The 17,540-nt window shown below is 40.6% G+C and overlaps 2 protein-coding genes across 3 annotated transcripts in view; one reads left to right on the forward strand and one right to left on the reverse strand.

Moving 5' to 3' along the window:
• LOC119908625 (beta/gamma crystallin domain-containing protein 1-like) overlaps positions 1-9,662 on the forward strand; it is a 27,681-nt gene extending 18,019 nt beyond the window's left edge. The window contains exons 13-22 of one of the 2 annotated variants that reach the window (XM_038726431.1): positions 10-155; positions 1,490-1,616; positions 2,560-2,589; positions 2,718-2,830; positions 3,546-3,678; positions 5,042-5,181; positions 6,516-6,639; positions 7,748-7,906; positions 8,320-8,479; positions 9,102-9,190. In XM_038726431.1, coding sequence (XP_038582359.1) covers positions 10-155; positions 1,490-1,616; positions 2,560-2,589; positions 2,718-2,830; positions 3,546-3,678; positions 5,042-5,181; positions 6,516-6,639; positions 7,748-7,906; positions 8,320-8,479; positions 9,102-9,190 — 1,221 coding nt within the window. Of the gene's footprint in view, positions 1-9; positions 156-1,489; positions 1,617-2,559; positions 2,590-2,717; positions 2,831-3,545; positions 3,679-5,041; positions 5,182-6,515; positions 6,640-7,747; positions 7,907-8,319; positions 8,480-9,101 lie in introns of both variants that reach the window. The other variant, XM_038726429.1, reaches the window with a different exon arrangement.
• On the reverse strand, positions 9,609-17,162 carry LOC119908626 (reticulon-4-interacting protein 1 homolog, mitochondrial-like). Its single transcript, XM_038726432.1, has 9 exons — positions 16,556-17,162; positions 16,296-16,447; positions 15,200-15,268; positions 14,650-14,774; positions 14,117-14,165; positions 13,873-14,009; positions 13,139-13,322; positions 11,302-11,397; positions 9,609-10,440 (listed from the first exon to the last, which is right to left on the reverse strand). The coding sequence occupies exons 1-9, from the start codon at positions 16,851-16,853 to the stop codon at positions 10,246-10,248; spliced, it is 1,305 nt and encodes a 434-aa protein (XP_038582360.1). The 5' UTR covers positions 16,854-17,162; the 3' UTR covers positions 9,609-10,245.
• Between the last annotated feature and the right edge of the window lie 378 nt (positions 17,163-17,540).

Here is a 17,540-nt window from a genome sequence, read left to right on the forward strand (position 1 = left end):
CTGCTACAGGATTTCATATCCCCCCATCTCAAAATGTTCAGTGACAGAGATTTCAGTGAGCTGGGAGTCAACATTGACCTCACGGTGCCTATTATCAACATGGACGACACAGGCTACAGCATGAAGACGGAGTCTATTGATGTCATTGGTGGCGTGTAAGTGACAAGTCGACGGTTGGTTGGATCGTTCATGTGACTATTATTATTTATCCCGCTAAAGTCAATTGGATTAAATCTGTCTCTGTTTATCGGAATACCTCAGCTGTCTTTCCAGTACAAGACTTAAGGTGTGTTTCTTATGTTCGCTTGATTCTCTACCTGTCCAGCTACAACTAACAGATGTCAACTTGCATGCTTTAAAATGCATTCCTACTCTTCAAACGGATAATTACTTTAGGCTACAGTGCCAGTGAAGGCAGCACAGATGCGTAGCGGTAAGGTTGCCGCACCCATGCTGACAGGTCGAAACAGATAACCTAGTTCACTAATGTTTAGTCTGCCACACCTCACTTCCCCTCAATGTAAGTTGGTCGTGGAGCATGCTGTCTCACACCCTTTTTGCAGTGGGAATAAATGTGAAATGAGTGCAGGGTGTGGAGAAGGAGCTCCAAGACGCCTTAACACTGTTAACAAAGAATGTCATTTATATTTGGATGGTATTTCCTTGTTAAGTGTTGTCTCATTATCTTTATTTTTACAGACTGTACAAAACATAGAAGATCCAAGTAATATGTGTTCCCTAGTTGTGTCTGTTTCCATGTCTTTATGATATGATGAGCTGAAAAAGTAATTTAGAAGTAAACAAAGAGAAGCAAATCAGAAAAACAAGAATTACTATTCAAATCAGAATAATATAATGCAGAGCAGGCTGGTTGTTGCTACCCAAGGGAGATACTAACAAAATGATGCATAATGAGGAGTGGAACATTTCGTCCTCCTTCAGGAGGCTGGACTCTCTCACAGCATTGGAGGGTTATTCTTGCTGTGCTGCTAGCCTGTTATTAGATTGCAAAACCTCGCCCATGTCATGCTACCGTCTCTTCTCTGCCTCTGATGGGCTCAGTGTTTCGGTTTAGCGTTGCTGAGAGAGACATGTTTGTAGTCCAGCAGGTTAGGACACACGCAGGGCCACAAATGCAAACACAGCCCTGTCTGAGGAATAGTAATGCCCAAGCCGCCCACTACAACGCACATTTACATGGCTGTTCAAGATATGCAACATTTGTCAGCACATAACTGCCGAGATACTATCATGTGGGAGGCTATTATCAACTTGGACTCTGACCAAAAATTGTTGACATACTTGATAAATGAACAAAGCTGTGACTGTGCACACTGTGGTTTTCTTTGGAAGCAAGCATGGATGCATCAAAGGCAGTGTTTCTTGATAATTTAAGATGAAATGAAAATGGAGAAAACATAACTCTGAAATGTCAGTGCAAACTTAATGTGATTATGCTCTTCTTCTGACTGTTTGTTTTCTCTCTCAGCTGGGTTGTGTTTGAGGAGCCGGGCTTTTGTGGTGAGCCATACATCCTGGAGAAAGGCCTGTATGGATGCCCAGAGGACTGGGGGGCGCTACTGCCCAGAGTTGCCTCAGCAATGCCTGTCGTGCTGGTAAGAGCAGTGACTCAGACTAATCCAATCCAATCCACTTTATTTATATAGCACAATTTAAAAAACAACAAGGTTACCAAAGTGCTTTACAGAGATAAAATAAAATATGTTAATGATAATAAAAACAAAACAAAGACTAAATGAAATGAAATCTTGTTGTTTTCACCTTGGAGAAAAAAATGCAGAGTTATTACACAGAGTCTCCTGTAACTGTGACATTTCATGCACAATCACTGCAGCAGCCAGTTTGGTTGCTTGAGCTGCACAGTTAGTGTCAGATAATCAGGCTGCTTGTAATTTTAGCATTGCTTGCTGTATTCTCACTTCTCCTGTTAGTCCCAGTATGGCCAACTAAGTGCTTTCGTTGCATGTGACCAGTCACAACACTCGTGCTTGTGACTAAACCAAAATTTGAGATGGAGAGCAGGACTCTCTTGGGGGGCAGCCTAACCATTATAAAGTAGATTATCTTTGGGAGCATGGCACAGGCAACGCAAGAGTAAACTGATCTGTGCAGAGGGAAATACTTGTTATAAGACTGAAAGTGAAAACATCTGAGCAAGTTATCATGAAGGTACTTCAATTTCAAACAGAAGATAACAAACAGACACAGGTTTCATGCAGAGTCTGCTGTAGACTGTGTGTGTGTTGCAGCTACACCCAGAAGTCGTTTGACAAACCTTTGCCTCTGGCAAAGGCAAAATGCGGTAAAATAATATACCTTCATGAAACCAAGACCAATCATACAATTAATAATTTGGCTTCAATTATAAAGTAAAAATACTGATTCTTTTTTATGTTATCTTTCCCACCTATGCACATTAATCACTGCTAGGGAGTTTATATATAACATTGAAATATGCAAATAAATCCGTTTCTTATAACTGTTTCTTGTGGTTCAGTGCATGTAAATGAGTCTCATTGAGCTGTTGTTTCCTTTCAGGATGATTTTGAGAATGCAGCCAAGTTTAAGGTAGGCGATTGAAACTGGTGAAAGAACACATCTAATCTTGCTTAGACTGTGTCCCTCTTATCTGATGTAGTGTGTGAACGGCTGAGAATGGATGACTCAGGCTTGTTCTCTTGCTGTTTGTGCCTCAGGTGCAGCTTTTTTCTGATCCAGCTTTTCAAGGCTCTGTCCTGACTCTGGGGGACAGTGTGGCCTCCCTACAGGACGGCTTCTCGGTGGCCTCCTGCAAGGTTCTGGCTGGCAGGTGAGTAATACTGTGGCACTATGGGCAAAATATCACACACTGTGGTTATTGTGCTATAAGTGGAACCATAGGTATTTGAAACACTTCACACCATCCTTCAAAATCAGATTTTAGGAATAGGCAATTTTGAATTTCCCAAAGGTGATCTGATACAGTTGTAGCTGCATATTGCTCATATTGCAGAAGTATCTCTGGGACTCAGGATCTGCTACAGGCTGTCACTGCTCCACTTAATAAAAAATGTCCTGTGCAGCTTGTGATATACTGTGCATCTGACATTTTTTATGAAGCAGTAAAAATATTAACAGGCATACTGTGTTCACAACTAAACAATTAATATTTGCACAGTGTGTATGCATATTGCATACACACTGTGTGCAAGCATGTAATTTAATGTACATATTAAAAGTGGAAACCTACATTATGCATTACATTTGGCTTTTATCCAAGGCCACTTACAATTGCTAAGTATGTCAGAGGTCGCATGCCTCAGGAGTAACTAGGGGTTAAGTGTCTTGCTCAGGGAACATTGGTGGATGTGTCACAGTGGGGAATTGAACCCACTGCACCATCACCACCAAATGATGATCATCTTTCTTTATCAATCCAGAATCTCATCTTGCCCTCCTCCCGTGTGTGTGTGTGTGTGTGTGTGTGTGTGTGTGTTACTGTGTTTGTATATCTGTGCATGTGAATTTATGCAAATGACTTTCAGCTGGGTGGCATTTGAGGGCCAGGACTTCGCTGGCAGGATGTATGTGTTAGAAGTGGGGAGCTACCCAGACCTGAGAGCAATGGGCTGTTTCCACACAAGCTCCTCCATCCTGTCGCTACAGACTGTTGGCTTTGTAAGTGTTTTTCTGTTATTTTTAATTCAATCATCCCTTGAAACTAAAACTAAAATTTTTAGTCATTGGACCCTTTGGACAAAAGTTTTCATGGATTTATTCATTCATACCTTTGGACTGTTTCAAAGGTATGAAAACACAATATATTTGAAGCTGCTATAATCAATATTCTTATATTAAAAGAGTACTCCACCGATTTAACATTGCCCTCCTACAACTTGGCCAGACAGTCAAAAACGATGCAGCAAATCCAGAGATATTATCTTTTTTAATCTGCACATTCTTCTTCCTGTCAAAATCTGATTACTACATTACCCAAAATGCAACATGACCGCACACAGCTGGAGATTCGGATGTGTTATGTTAATAATTTTGAAAACAGACTTTTAAAGAATGAATAAGAGTGATTTTATTTGTTTACTTCAAAAGATATTGTGGCCAAAGATGTATACGTGTCACGCATTTTATATGCATGCTGCCCCCTCTACCCTTCGCTGCTTAAAGTCTTTGTATTACAGTTGTCTGCATTTTATCATCATTACTGTGTCCTTTGCAATCTGGTCTCCCAGTCTTCATTAAGCCTAAGGAGACAGCAGCATTGGTATATTATTATATAAAAAGCCATAATGGGTAAAATTTCTTCATACCTGTGTAATCTCCTGTCATTCACAAACAGCTATTATAATTTCCAATCCACTAGAACGCTGCTCTACCAGGTATTCAGGATTTGTTCAGAACCTTGTAAGGCAGCTTTTTCCTATTTTGTGCCCTGGTTATGGAAAAACCTTCAGAACCCATTAAAGCTTAATGATGTCTCCCCGGCTCTGATAAAAAAACTGTAACTGAAGATTGCAATTTCAGTTTTAAACTGGACTTGGTATTATATCCATTGTCCTTTGTTTGTGTCAATGTGTTCCAATCTATAATCTTTGTATCCTGATAATGGTGTGCCATCTTGGCCAGGTCTCCAGATGGCCTGGCCAGATTTTATTCTCAAGGGGCTTCCTGGTTAAATAAAGATTAAATAAAAAAATAAATACGGACAAACAACATTCAACAGAAAGAAAGAAACATACCAAACTGAATATTTTCACAGTTCCGTTTAACAATCTTTGTCCTCCACATAAAAACTACCACGTAGTATTAAATGAGTCCTTATTGCTGACTTACAACATGAGCATAGATTTAGAAAACAACCCATCTGACATGGTTAACAGAGGGTAAATATACCTGGGAGCACAAAGGTGTGAGTTTGCTCTGTTTCCAGGGTAGTCCCAAAATAACCTTAATTTTTACCTGAAGCTCTCCGCTCACTCCATTCCTTCATGTACTGTCTCCACTGTCTTTCTCTCTCGCTCGGCAGGAGTTCTCACTGCCATCCATCACTCTTTTTGAGCGGTGTGGTCTGCGGGGAAAGAGGGTGATTCTGACAGATGGATCAGTGAACCTTCGGCTGGCTGGAGGCTGTAGCAGAGTCCAGTCTGTGCTAGTAGAAGGAGGCATGTGAGTACATTACAAATGCCGTGTGGTAACCCGCTCTGCAGGAATGCAAAACAGCTACTCATCCGTCTCCAAGTTCTCCTCTTGGTGTGAGTTTACAGGTTCAAGCATAACAGCCTGTGTGTGTTTTTCTACTGCAGAGTGACGGATGCCAGGAACACGTGAAACAGAATGTGTGTTTTTTTACACACGCGTCCTTTGAGTGATGCCTGTTGGTTCTCAGCAAATCCTTATTGTATTTTAATCTGTTTTGAATCTCTTTCGAGATTCTGCCAAGTTGACGTGTCAAATATTCTTTTAAGCTTTCTGGCTCCCAGTGCATAGTCCATTTGTTTGTGGCAAACCACACCCATGTAGTGTGTCACTACTGTAACTCACAGAAGCAACAGACAAAGCGAGGTACTTAAACTTAAAAATTAAGGATTGAGACATAATAAAGGAAGCAAAGTCAAGGTTGTGTGTAATCTTTACATTTGTAAGAACAATATTTCTGTTGTAGTGAAAATGGCTTCTTGGGAGTTATTTTTGATCACGTAGGTAGAACATTAGGCCTGTAAGCTCAGACATGATGTTTCATAGAATAAAATTAAGCAGAGTTCAGGGTCGTGACATTTTATATGACAGTATGACAGTGCTGAAAGGTGGAAACCTGCTGCTGATGTGCGAGATTCAGACTGTAGGTGTGAGCCAAGGCTGAGGAAATAAAGGGCTCACAGTGAGCCAGAGCTGCCTCTGGAGTGGCACATTCCTACAGGGGGACACACGGGCAATCGGTCAAAGCCACAGAAACCCAAGTAAAAAGCAACATTTAGTGTCACAGCGAAATTGGAAGCTCAGCACATTTTAGAAGATTATCTCTGGCACAGTGCTGCACGGAAGAAAGGACTGAAAAATACACCTGCAAGTCAAAAGAAAACTTTGTTCCTACCAGCATCACAAGTTAGATAGCATGGGTTTGAGATTTAGACTCAAGTTTTTATTTGACCTTTAATTAACCAGGATGTCCTCTTTGGTTGAAATCTACTTCCCAAAATTAATTAGTAATGTTACAGGAACCAACCTCCACAGAAGGAAGAAGAGTAATGAAAGAATGAGAAATATGACTTTCAACTGCACATCAATGCAGACAGTTAAAACTAAGAAATAATACAGGAGCACAAAAATTGGTTTGTGAACAGCCCAACTCTTTATAGCAAACCCTGTTGTAAGAATGATAGGACTGATAGTGATTCACTCAGGCCAGTCAAAGTGCTAAAAGAGAAAAGCTGAGAAGGAAGAGGTGTTGGTTTCATGGTAGCCGTTGAAATATTGAGTTTTTGTCTTTTCTTTGTTACCAGATGGGTATTATATGAGAGAATCAACTATCGAGGTGCTCAGATTTTGCTGAAACCTGGTGAAGTGCCCGACTGGCACAAGTTTAGCAGCTGGCAGAAAATCGGATCCCTCCGCCCTCTTATACAGGTACATCCTGAAGCTCCACTATAGGCACAGAGTTTTCCATTTTATGCATATTTTATACCTTGATCTGCTCAGTTCTAACATTTAATAGCTGCTAATTAAATACAGCAAGCAAAGAAGAACATACACATGCCATAACATTCACAAACAGTATTCATTAAAAGAAAAGCAGCTGTCATTGGCTTGATATGACGAAAAGCGTCAACAGCCTACTAATTGCTGCTAATTTTGTCTCTGTTATAGTAGACCTTTACAGCAGCTGGTATTAATTAGTAATAATTATTGAGGCATAATGAAAGTGTATTGTACAGTAGAGACTTCTGTGATCTTCAAGCTTTGATGCGAAAATCTGTCCTTGATCTAATCTAACCTTGATGGCATCACAGAGCTATCTATAATTACCGACTTTTACTTTACTCAACTTTGAGTCTCATATTCATATCTGATAGATTAATTGCTGTCAGATTGGTTTGTGAGAAGCTGAATATAGCTGCCTTCAAAGCTTGGTTTTAATTTTGTAAAGCTTAAACTTTGTTGAGAAAATGGCAGACGTACTTTGTATGTTAAAGGTCCAGTGTGAAATATTTAGGAGGATCTATTGACAAATATGCAATATAATAAACATAACTATGTTTTCAGTGGGGTATAAAGACCTTACATAATGAAGCGTTATGTTTTTATTACCTTAGAATGAGCCATTTATATCTACATATACCCCTTTATCATGGAGGTCACCATGTTGCACCGCCATGTTTCTACAGTAGCCTAAACTGACAAACTGCTCTACAAAGAGTCATTACGTTGCAAAGTAGTAATAGTAGTAGTCGTCTGGTTTGTTAGAAGTAAGAAGAGAAGTGCAATTTGAACAAATGGAGGACACTCTTGATTATTTAGCACAAGAGCAGACAGAGCGTGTTAGCCACCATAGCTCCCCCTATGCACTTGCAAAGGGAGGGGTGAGTAGTGACCATTTGTTGCAATTCTCACCTCACCACTAGATGCCACTAAAACTTACACACTGAACCTTTAACATATTGTTATTAGTATTATTATTATTCTCAGAGTAGAAGTACTGACCCTATGCATTTGGTCATGTGTGTTCTCTGAGTAGAAGCAAGCGCACTTCCGTTTAAGGAACAGACAGACGGGACTCATGATGTCAGTGACCGGCGATTTGGATGACATCAAACTGATGCGGATCCAAGAAACTGAGGAGACTGATGGATTAGAGCAGATCTGGTTCTACCAGAATGGACTTCTCCACTGCAAGGTACCTGCAAAATACCATCATTATACTACTACAAAGTTCCACATGTCAAAAGTGCTGTCAATAAGTAGTGAGCGAGCTTTAATAAAAACAGGTGTCTAATGTGTAAGGAGATCAGCAGGAACCAGCAGGTGCTACAGTCCAGACCATTTAAATCATGTCAATAAATCTAATCAGTCAAGACCATGTCCAAAGCAGGGCAAGCAAAGTACAAGACTAAGGCGGAAGCTGAATTTTGGTACTACAACATTACCTCAGTCAATCTTCTGTTGCTGAGGTCCAAATAAAAGGATACATGCGAACTATAACATTTAAACAACAATGTGCTTAAATGTTAAAACACTGGCCTATCTAACTCACATAAAATATCTAAATGTCACTGAGGAAATTATCAGCTCCTCTCCCTGCGTTTCCAGCTGCTGGAGGAGTGCTGCCTGACTCCCACAGGTAGTGTGACGATTGCAGGAAGCCGTGTGGGTCTCACCCCAGAGCCAAACAACCAAGTCCACCTCTGGAGCATCACCCCTGAGGGATTTATCAGCTACACCGCCTCCAATCTGGTCCTGGATGTCAAAGGTGAGCATCCATATGTGGCATGACATGTATCTTTAAAGAAAACTATTCCTCTTCATAGTATTAATAATGAGTTTTACACAAGACCTTGGATAGGTTGTACCATTAGCACCAGCTGGGATGAGTTTACCATCAAATTCAAATGTCAGAACTTTTTCATGATCACAGTGAAGTATTTATATAATACTTTGGTGTCAGTCAAACTACCATATACTTTACATTTAAGTTTCATAGTTAAATCTCATCATACTTGTCTTGTCCCAACTACCTGTTAACACAAGGACAATGCATTCATTTTCCTCAGTGACATTACACTATGACTGTTACTTAGGATGCAACTTTTGACTTAATAAGTTCTGTTGAGACCAAGCCAGCCAACTCACTGGGTATTTATGTCTGGGGACTTTGTTTGCATCACTGTCAATTACTGACACCTTGTGGACTAAATAATGATGGTGTAACAAACCATCATTCACTGCACTAAGGCACTGGATGATTAAATTTTACATGTGGAACATGAACTCATTCCAGACGCAGTAAATAAGAGACTCGCTTAATAAATAACACTCGACTTCCGAGAATAATAATTAAAAAAATAATTAACGAGGAAACATTTCTGTTTCAGGGGGCCATCACTACGACAAAAATCAACTGATTCTAAACACCGTTGATTCAAATAAACTCCAACAAAGGTGGAATGTGGAAATTATATGAAAACATATTGCCTGCTGGACTGGATTCCGAATATTATCAGATCCACAGCTCTACTAGAGTCTGATACGCAGCTGTTCAAAGATGTGGTATGTCATTGGAGATGCTCAACCTTTGCTGCAGGATAGCTAAAATATTTCCAATGAGGAGGTCGACATGGAGAGCTATGGATAAATCCGTAAGAATGTATTACTACTCACTGAACATATAAATAGTGAAGTCTGAAAGGTAATATATCCTAAGGCTTATTTTTTTGTCTTTTTATTGGATAAATCTGTTTGCCTGATGTTAATTAACTTAAACAGCTTTAATACTTTTTCATATATTTTTACTTTCCGGCTGCATGCAACAAGAAATACTGTTTCTCTCAAAATTTGTCCTTTTCTCTTTGTTTAATCAAAACTATACAAACACACAACTCTTTTGTTCACAGAATAAATGTATTTTTGTCAATAAATGTCTTAAATACATTGTACAGTAGATTGAGCTGCACTCAGTTTACAACGATGTACAGTCTAATTGCACATTTATTTCATTATTTGGTTTCCCCCAGATGTTGAATGGTTAACTTTTGTTCAGCACAATTAATGTATGCTGCATTAATGAGATGTAACATGACAGTGGGAAAGTCCCGTGCTTACATACTCAACATTGAGAAGTAGCTACCCGTCTTAACATGGTGCTTCTGCTTCACCTGGTACTGGAGTGCTGACTACAATTATTACAGACATTTTTAACTCTTTGTTGGATAGATTGCATCAGAAAGCTACCACAAGCTGATCTGTAATTACCAGCTGGATGTTGACCTGAAGGGTATATATTAGTATGCACTTGACAATTATAGTAACTACACCATGACATGAACGCAGCATAATAACACGAGCATCTTGTGCAAACGTCATGACTGTACAGGACGGTGTAAGCTTTAAAGTATCTTTGGCACGCTCAGGTTACAAGCTCAGGTCGCGCTTCTTCTTGCTCTGATCGCTTTGAAAAATACTGTCTGCTGCAGTCAAGAGCAGCCTTGTAAAGGTCTCTTGGCACTCTGCTGACGGTCTCTAGTTTTGCTTGGCCACCTCTTGCTCTGACTCTGCAGTCTCTGTGCGACTGTTCTGCACCAACTCTTCGGCCTGTTTGTCATCCTCTTCAGCCACCCTGACTACGGTCTTCCCTCTGGCATGGCCCTCCTCCAACTTCTGAAAAGCCTGGGGCACCTGGGTAAATGGAAACTGGGCCTCCACCACTGGCAGTATCTGTGATGGAGCAGCAGAAAAATATCATGAATATGAGGCCTATCAGGATGTAAATCAGGAAACAATGAAGAGATAAGATTTAAACTTTCAGCATATCAGACGTCGGAGAAAAATGTATTCAGCTCAATTTAGACAAGCAAACATCCACAAGTTGCTAATGCTACATCATCTCTGCTTTCATAGCTGCAAATGTGAAAAAGTGAGGGAGGGGTTCAGAATGTGATGAGGCTGGACAATCCTGCGCTAGTCCCACAACACGAGCAGCCGGGCTTGTTATTCTGGTCAGCATCTCTTATCGTTAACAATGAATGGGGAGGGCAGTGGCGTCACACTGGAAACCATCCACACTTCTGACTGAGAATAGGACTCACAGAGAGAGTGTGCATGTGTGTGTTTTGTGCGGGAGGGGGGCTGTGTCCGTAGCTTCCCGCCACTGGTCTGAGTGGGCCGCTCGCTGTAAGCCCCGGGACAAAAGGACAGAGGTCCTGCACGCTTTTGCGAATGGCTGCTCAGCACTGTTTAAAAATCCATTCACCGTCTCCTGGCGCCTGACTCAATCGCCCAGCAGCCAACCATGCACACCACTAACCAACCAACCAGCACAGTGGGAATGCGATGCTCACTCCTTAACAAAGTCACAGGGGAGCCTTGAATACAGCCATGTATGGAATCCTTGGTATGTTCATATTCAGAGATGGAGGGATAGAGATCATACATGGCATGATCTGCATGAATTTCACTCACAGGCTGAGACTGTCATGCTAATGAGAGGATTTCCATCTCGCCATTCTGTCAGTGCAAGTGGTTCAGAATGACAAGTGTGCCAGCATGTAGGATATCAGTAAAAAGGGAGTCCAGTACCTTCCCTGTATCCACCAGCTTGCTGACCTCGTCCAGGGCGGGCCCATCTGGAGCAAAAAATCCCCACCGGTAGAAGATTCCACTTGATATCATGTTCTAAGAGGAGACAGCAATTAAAAGTCAGGCAGGTCTGCACCTCACTGGGTATGAAAGAACACGCAGAATGATTACCTGGGTATAAAAAGATGAGTGCAAAAGATAAGATAAAATTCTCCAGCAATCTTTTATGTTTTCATGTATATGAAGAGCTTTAATATAATGATTTAAAAAAATAACATAACACCACTACTGAAAGTTGTAGAAAGTGAAAATGAGAATCTGAATATTTAGTGTTACAAAAACCAACCAGGACGCAAAAAAGGCCAGAACACATGTAATGTGTGCTGGAGACCTGCCGTCATGACAGTGACTTGTCTCATTAAGAGTAAAAAGTAACAACATTGATTACATGGGGAAAAAACTGATAGAACAGTTACCCCTAGTACCCCTAGCTACTAAAAAGTGAGTTTTCGTACCTGAGACTTTATTTGGAATATCACCTATAATATAGTTTGATACAGTACTTCAGTTTTAGTTGACAGGAACATTTTACCGCTTATCTTGCTATCTGTTTAATGTGTTTTATTGTGTTTGCTCTCATGAAGGACTTTGTAATATAATTTTGAAAAGTGCTCTAAAAATAAAGATTATTATTATTATTAGTATTTGTAAAACTGACTGACAAACCTGAAAACAGGAGATGGATTTGTTTTGCCAGTTGAATTATTTTACATGGGACAAAACACACAATCCAAATAAAGGTGCACCAGGAAGAAAGAAAACGAGAAAAGAAAGAAAGAACTCCCGTGCACAAAACTCCTTGATATTTGATCATTTTATGTTATGATGTGGCATCCCTTTGCAACACCAGTTCATCATCATCTATCTAGCCCTGCTTGCTTGAAAAAAAACAACATTCTTCCTGATCAGTCAGTGCTGCCAAGAAGTTGAACACTAGAGGGCTCAGTTGTGCTGTGATCTCCCAGGTTAAGGGGACTCACTGCCCAAAGCCAGGCTCTAAGGGTGTGACTGCTGCAGGGCGAGCCCCGCCAAACTGACCAGCTGGCTGCTCCTGTGGACAAAGGGGCCCAGAGGCTTGGCAAGAAACACACAAACACTGGTATTTGCCGGGGGGAGATAGTCGGCTACAATCTGCACAAACACCAAATACTGCTGGTTCAGCACCAAACACGTGCACATGTGCGCGCACACACACACTGTATCTAGACTTAACACCCACGCTGACACAAAGTTTCATCCACACATACTCAACTCCAACACTGCCATTCGTGCTGTTACCAATGGCTGCAATGTCCAGGACAACTTGATTCAGTCCCTAGGGTAGCTCCACTCTGTCCTCGCCTGTTCACCCACTACCCTCATTACACATGCTCTCCAGTAACAGAGCAACTGAAGGAACAGGACGTACATGGCTTACGCATGCAAGGACTCTTATTGCTCAAATTCCCTCTTCACCTGCACACTGTTGAATTTATTACACCCTGCAGGTTATGTTTCTACAGCTCAAGCATAAAATAGAGAATATTCCACGAAGCTAAGTCAAGTTATTACATGTTTATTCCTTCCCCATTTTAACTTCACTGAATCTAATCAACTGGATAAAAATAAAAGAAATACTTGGCTGGAACAGGTGTTTACTCATTACACAGTGGGGTTAGGCTCAATGCATTTTATTAAAATAAACCAAAGGGTTATGTTGGCGAGGCGAGAGTAATGTTTCACATCAGCTATGTTTGATTCAGTGTTGAAATTGAAGGTTTGTTTTGCTCATGTTTACCTGTATGGCCTTGCTCTGCAGGATGACTCCAGTGTGAAATGTCCCGTCCAGCAGGCCCATGGAATCGGTGTTGAGGAGTAAAGGTGTTACCAGTGCGACGTACTTTGCACCAGACCAGGGCTTCAGCATGCCCATCGCCCACTGCTCTGAATCCCCACCCACGCTGTCCAAAATCACATCAAACCTGAGGGTGCAAACACAAACTGTCAATCTTAGAGGAATCCTGGAGAATAAAAGGTTTAAAATACTGAAAAAAATACACACAACTCGCGGCAACTTTGTAGTTATAAGAGTACTGCATGTTTAATCAGTGCCCCTTGCAAAGGATAGCAGTTTTGTCTCCAGGATAGAGCCAATTTTGTTTTGGGGGCGGGAAGAGGGGTGAACCAGCATCCACTCAAGCCTTGAGCCCTGGTTTCCATGGAAACTAGAAAGCGAGTCAGTGAGCATTTGTGCATGCTGACAGGAAGATGTTTACCACATTTAGGGGTGTTTAAAGAGGAGAAGCACATGCAATTCTTGCAGAACTGGATGATTCCTTTTCATTAGCACCTTTATTGGACTGGCACTGACTCTAATGAAGTATCATTAGAGCCAGGGGCTGGGGCTAGTAAAAAACATCTTTTTTATTTTCAATAAAAACAATAAAATGTTGCCACTTTACATATAATGTACTATACGATTTGATATTCTGGTTACTTCTAAAAAAACAAACACTTCACAACAAGACATACTTCTCCATCATTTCTAGTTGCTTAGCTGCATCTCCTGCCGTGTAGTCCACCACCTCGTCGGCTCCCAGCCCTCTAACAAGGCCTTCGGCGTTCTGAGAGCAGGTAACAGTCACATGGGCACCCCAGGCCTTCAATAACTGGTAGCACACAGGGGAAGGGAACAGAAATATACACACAGACACAGCAAGTGGCCTGATATTCATGCAGAGTTTAAAACAGCTTGGGGAAGAAAACTTTGCCTTACCTGAATAGAGAATGTTCCAACACCTCCCGATCCTCCAGTGATCAAAACTCTAGGAGGAGAAACCCCCAGCAACCAGGGTCATGGTTCAATTCAATCAATTACTGTGTGACTCATTTAAGCGAAGCTACTAAAAGAAGAGGACGCCTTGGGGGGTAAAAAGGGATTTGCAGGATTGGAAGCTATTACATTTGAAGAGGAGTGAAAGTTCCAGTTTTTACAGTCCAGGGGTTAAAGGCGTGATTTGATGAAGTCCCTTTTATGCCAATTAGAATGAAACAGAAGACCAATTTTACCACAGCAATGAATATGATGAATAAGGTATCTAATCAAAGTATAGGTCTGCATGACTGAAGTGATTTAAAAGCACATTACAAAACTCCAAGACCTTAAAAAATTGATTCAAGGTTTGATGCCCATGTATAATAATATTCAGTGACTTAGACTTCTTACTTTTCTCTCAGTACAGTGATTCACACTTCTAATGTGAAGAGGGGGTTTAATACAAGGTTATCCAAGATGAGGCTGGTGCTTGCCTTTTATTTGAAGAGCTGTCTCTGCAGAGGCCACCTGCATTGACAAGCGCAGACAGAGCAGTGCTGGCTACGTAGGGGATGGATGCTGCTTCTGTGTGACTCAGTAATTTTGGTTTATGGGAGACCTGCAAAACACGGACAATGTCAAGTGTTAGAAATATATCTTCTTTATCTATATAGTTTTAATTATCAATTTAAAAGCTCAGTTTTATCAACAGAGCTGCCGTTAGGGCAGCAAGCTGGGAGCTGCTGAATAAATACGGCACGGCAACAGAGGGCAATTTGTGTATCTCTGTAATTGCTGCCACAGTGGCTGCTGCAACCAAACAAAACTTAATCCTAATTGCTTCTTACAGTGCAGGCTTATATAACAGGGTGCAATTCTTCCAACCTTTTGTTCTTTACAAATCATACAAGAGCTTCAAATCCTCGCTTTCCATTTGTTTGAAAAATACTGACAGGGAAGTCAAATTACTTAAAAAGACAGTTTTAAGAAGGACAATTAAATCATAAACTCTCTTACAGCTGATCTGTCAACTCTGGAGCTCACCTCATACTCTGTTAGAGTCACAAATTCTGCCAGACTGCCTTGTTTCCATGGAGGAACCGCAGCCCACACCTGTAACGAAAATGACATTTACATGCTGAACATGACTCGATTTAACCGCCTACTCTTACTCTCTGAAACAGATTAATCGACTGTTAAGCTCTTAGTCAGCTGTTGCCGTTCTTATCGTTAGTAATTTTCCAAAGGATATTTTTACACCGATGGAACAAGATTACTGAAACTCTATGTGGAAATCTTTACTGGTGTATTGTTCTTTTGCTGCACGTTAATTTCAAATACCATAATTACATTTTTATCTGCGGGAAGTCAGAAATGCTGATACATGGGAAACAAAACAGTAGATGTCTGAAATGCACGCATCACACGAATGTGATGACCAAGTAGAAAGAGCTTTATATTTCTTCCAAGAATAAGAATGAGCTGACAGTAATGCTGTACGGGTGAGTGATGATGATGATACCATGAGCCAACATACCCTTGTTTACCGTCAACAATTTTGCCTTAGCATTTATATTATGGTGGCTATTTTCTCCCCCAACATCTTTGGGTTGTCACCCCTTAAAATGAAGCAACATCTACTCATGACCTCATTAGTTCAATTATGCCCAGGGGTTACACCTGTTTTATGCTTGTAAGTCCAGAGGAGGAAATTATGCACCTTTTCACAAGAAAAAAAAATGCAGCAATTACATACATATCTAAATAAATAAAAAATAATTGATCATAACCGACTTTCCCAAGATCCGTCAGATTTATTTTCAATCACTTGAGGGCTACACTTTTTGAACCACTGTCTTAGACCATTGTGGCCTGTGTAGCAAATGAATGAGCAGTATTGTTTAATGGCAATATTGGCTTTGTATGACTTTTGCATCAATATGATCTGGAACCTTGATTTCTTGAGTATTCAATTTGGTGGATTAACCATAAAAGACATTCCTGTCTGGTTATCTTATCAGTAAACAGTTTCTCAATTGATTTTCTAGATGATGTACTATATTACAACATCACAAAATAAAATTACAAGTAGTTGTCACATAATGTTACAACTTCTAAAGGACAGGTGTGCAGCTCCTACCTCATCTCCTGGAACAAAATGTGTAACCTCAGATCCACAGTCCACCACTACACCAGACACATCACGGCCCAGAATCACAGGAAACTCACTATCAATTGCCATTACTGACAATGGGTCCCTTCTTAATTTAAGCAATTTAGCCCCATAACCACCTGAACAAGGAGAAAGTGAGCAGGTATGTTAAAAAAAAAAAACTTCAACAACCAATCACTGATTATGTTGTTCACAAAGCCTTTGATATAGATCAGTCCAACACTTACCCCTCATAGATATATCAAGAGGGTTGAGACTAGCCGCATGGACTTTAATCATCACATCACTGGAAGAACTGACAGTGGGGACGGTGACTTCTTCTGTGTACCTCAAAACCCCATTAGTACCATACTGATGAATGACCCAGGCTGACATACAGCTCTGTAGTCTTGAAGGTGAACTGCAGACATTTCTCCTGAAGCACACACTCCAGCCTGCCCTAGCTAACGCTGTGGTTGAGCCTACTGCTTTCGCGTGTAACAAACACAGGAGCCTGGTTGATGGCATTGCTGTGACAGAACCCATTTAAGTCCGCTGGCTGTCTCGACAAGATCAGCTTTTGATACAATAGGTCATTTGGAAGAACTCTTGTTACTAAGTTAGCTCGCTGGCTAGCTAAGTAGCTACACAGCTAGCTTGTCGCGCTCGTCAGCACTCGAAGGATACGCAAAAATGTGTATATCAGGTATAATAAATAAGCGACAACACCTTTGTGCACCTTCACTATGTCATCGAGTATCACACTAGGCTGAAATAAGAACCACCGTTACAAAAATCAGTCGGCTAACGTACATGGCTACATAACAAGCTAAACTTTGACTCACGACGATAGCCAATCAGAATTCTGTAGCTAAATATGCTGGCCAATAGAGTAAGAGAATAACTGACGCGTAATAATATACTGATGAAACTTTGTTTTGTTTTGAAAAGTTGATTGTGATGTCATTTTTTTTCAACTTATGAAACAACATGTTACCATGTAAAGAATAGTATTGAAGCTTGATTTATTTTTAACAGACTTCACCTTAATCTCAAATACAAAGGACACACATTTTTTAATGTTACTGATGTTTCTTCCTATATGAAAAACGTATGTTTCTATAAAGCCTACATTTTAATTTAGGTGCAATGATGATTTAATACTAGATTCTAATGCCTTTATTCTTGTATTGTTATTGTTTGTTCATTGTTCAAAAGATAGCAATATAATAT

Source organism: Micropterus salmoides, unplaced genomic scaffold (genome assembly GCF_014851395.1).
Source record: "Micropterus salmoides isolate LMB-PRFRI ecotype aquatic unplaced genomic scaffold, ASM1485139v1 Ms_hic_scaffold_18, whole genome shotgun sequence".
Lineage (NCBI taxonomy): Eukaryota > Metazoa > Chordata > Actinopteri > Centrarchiformes > Centrarchidae > Micropterus > Micropterus salmoides.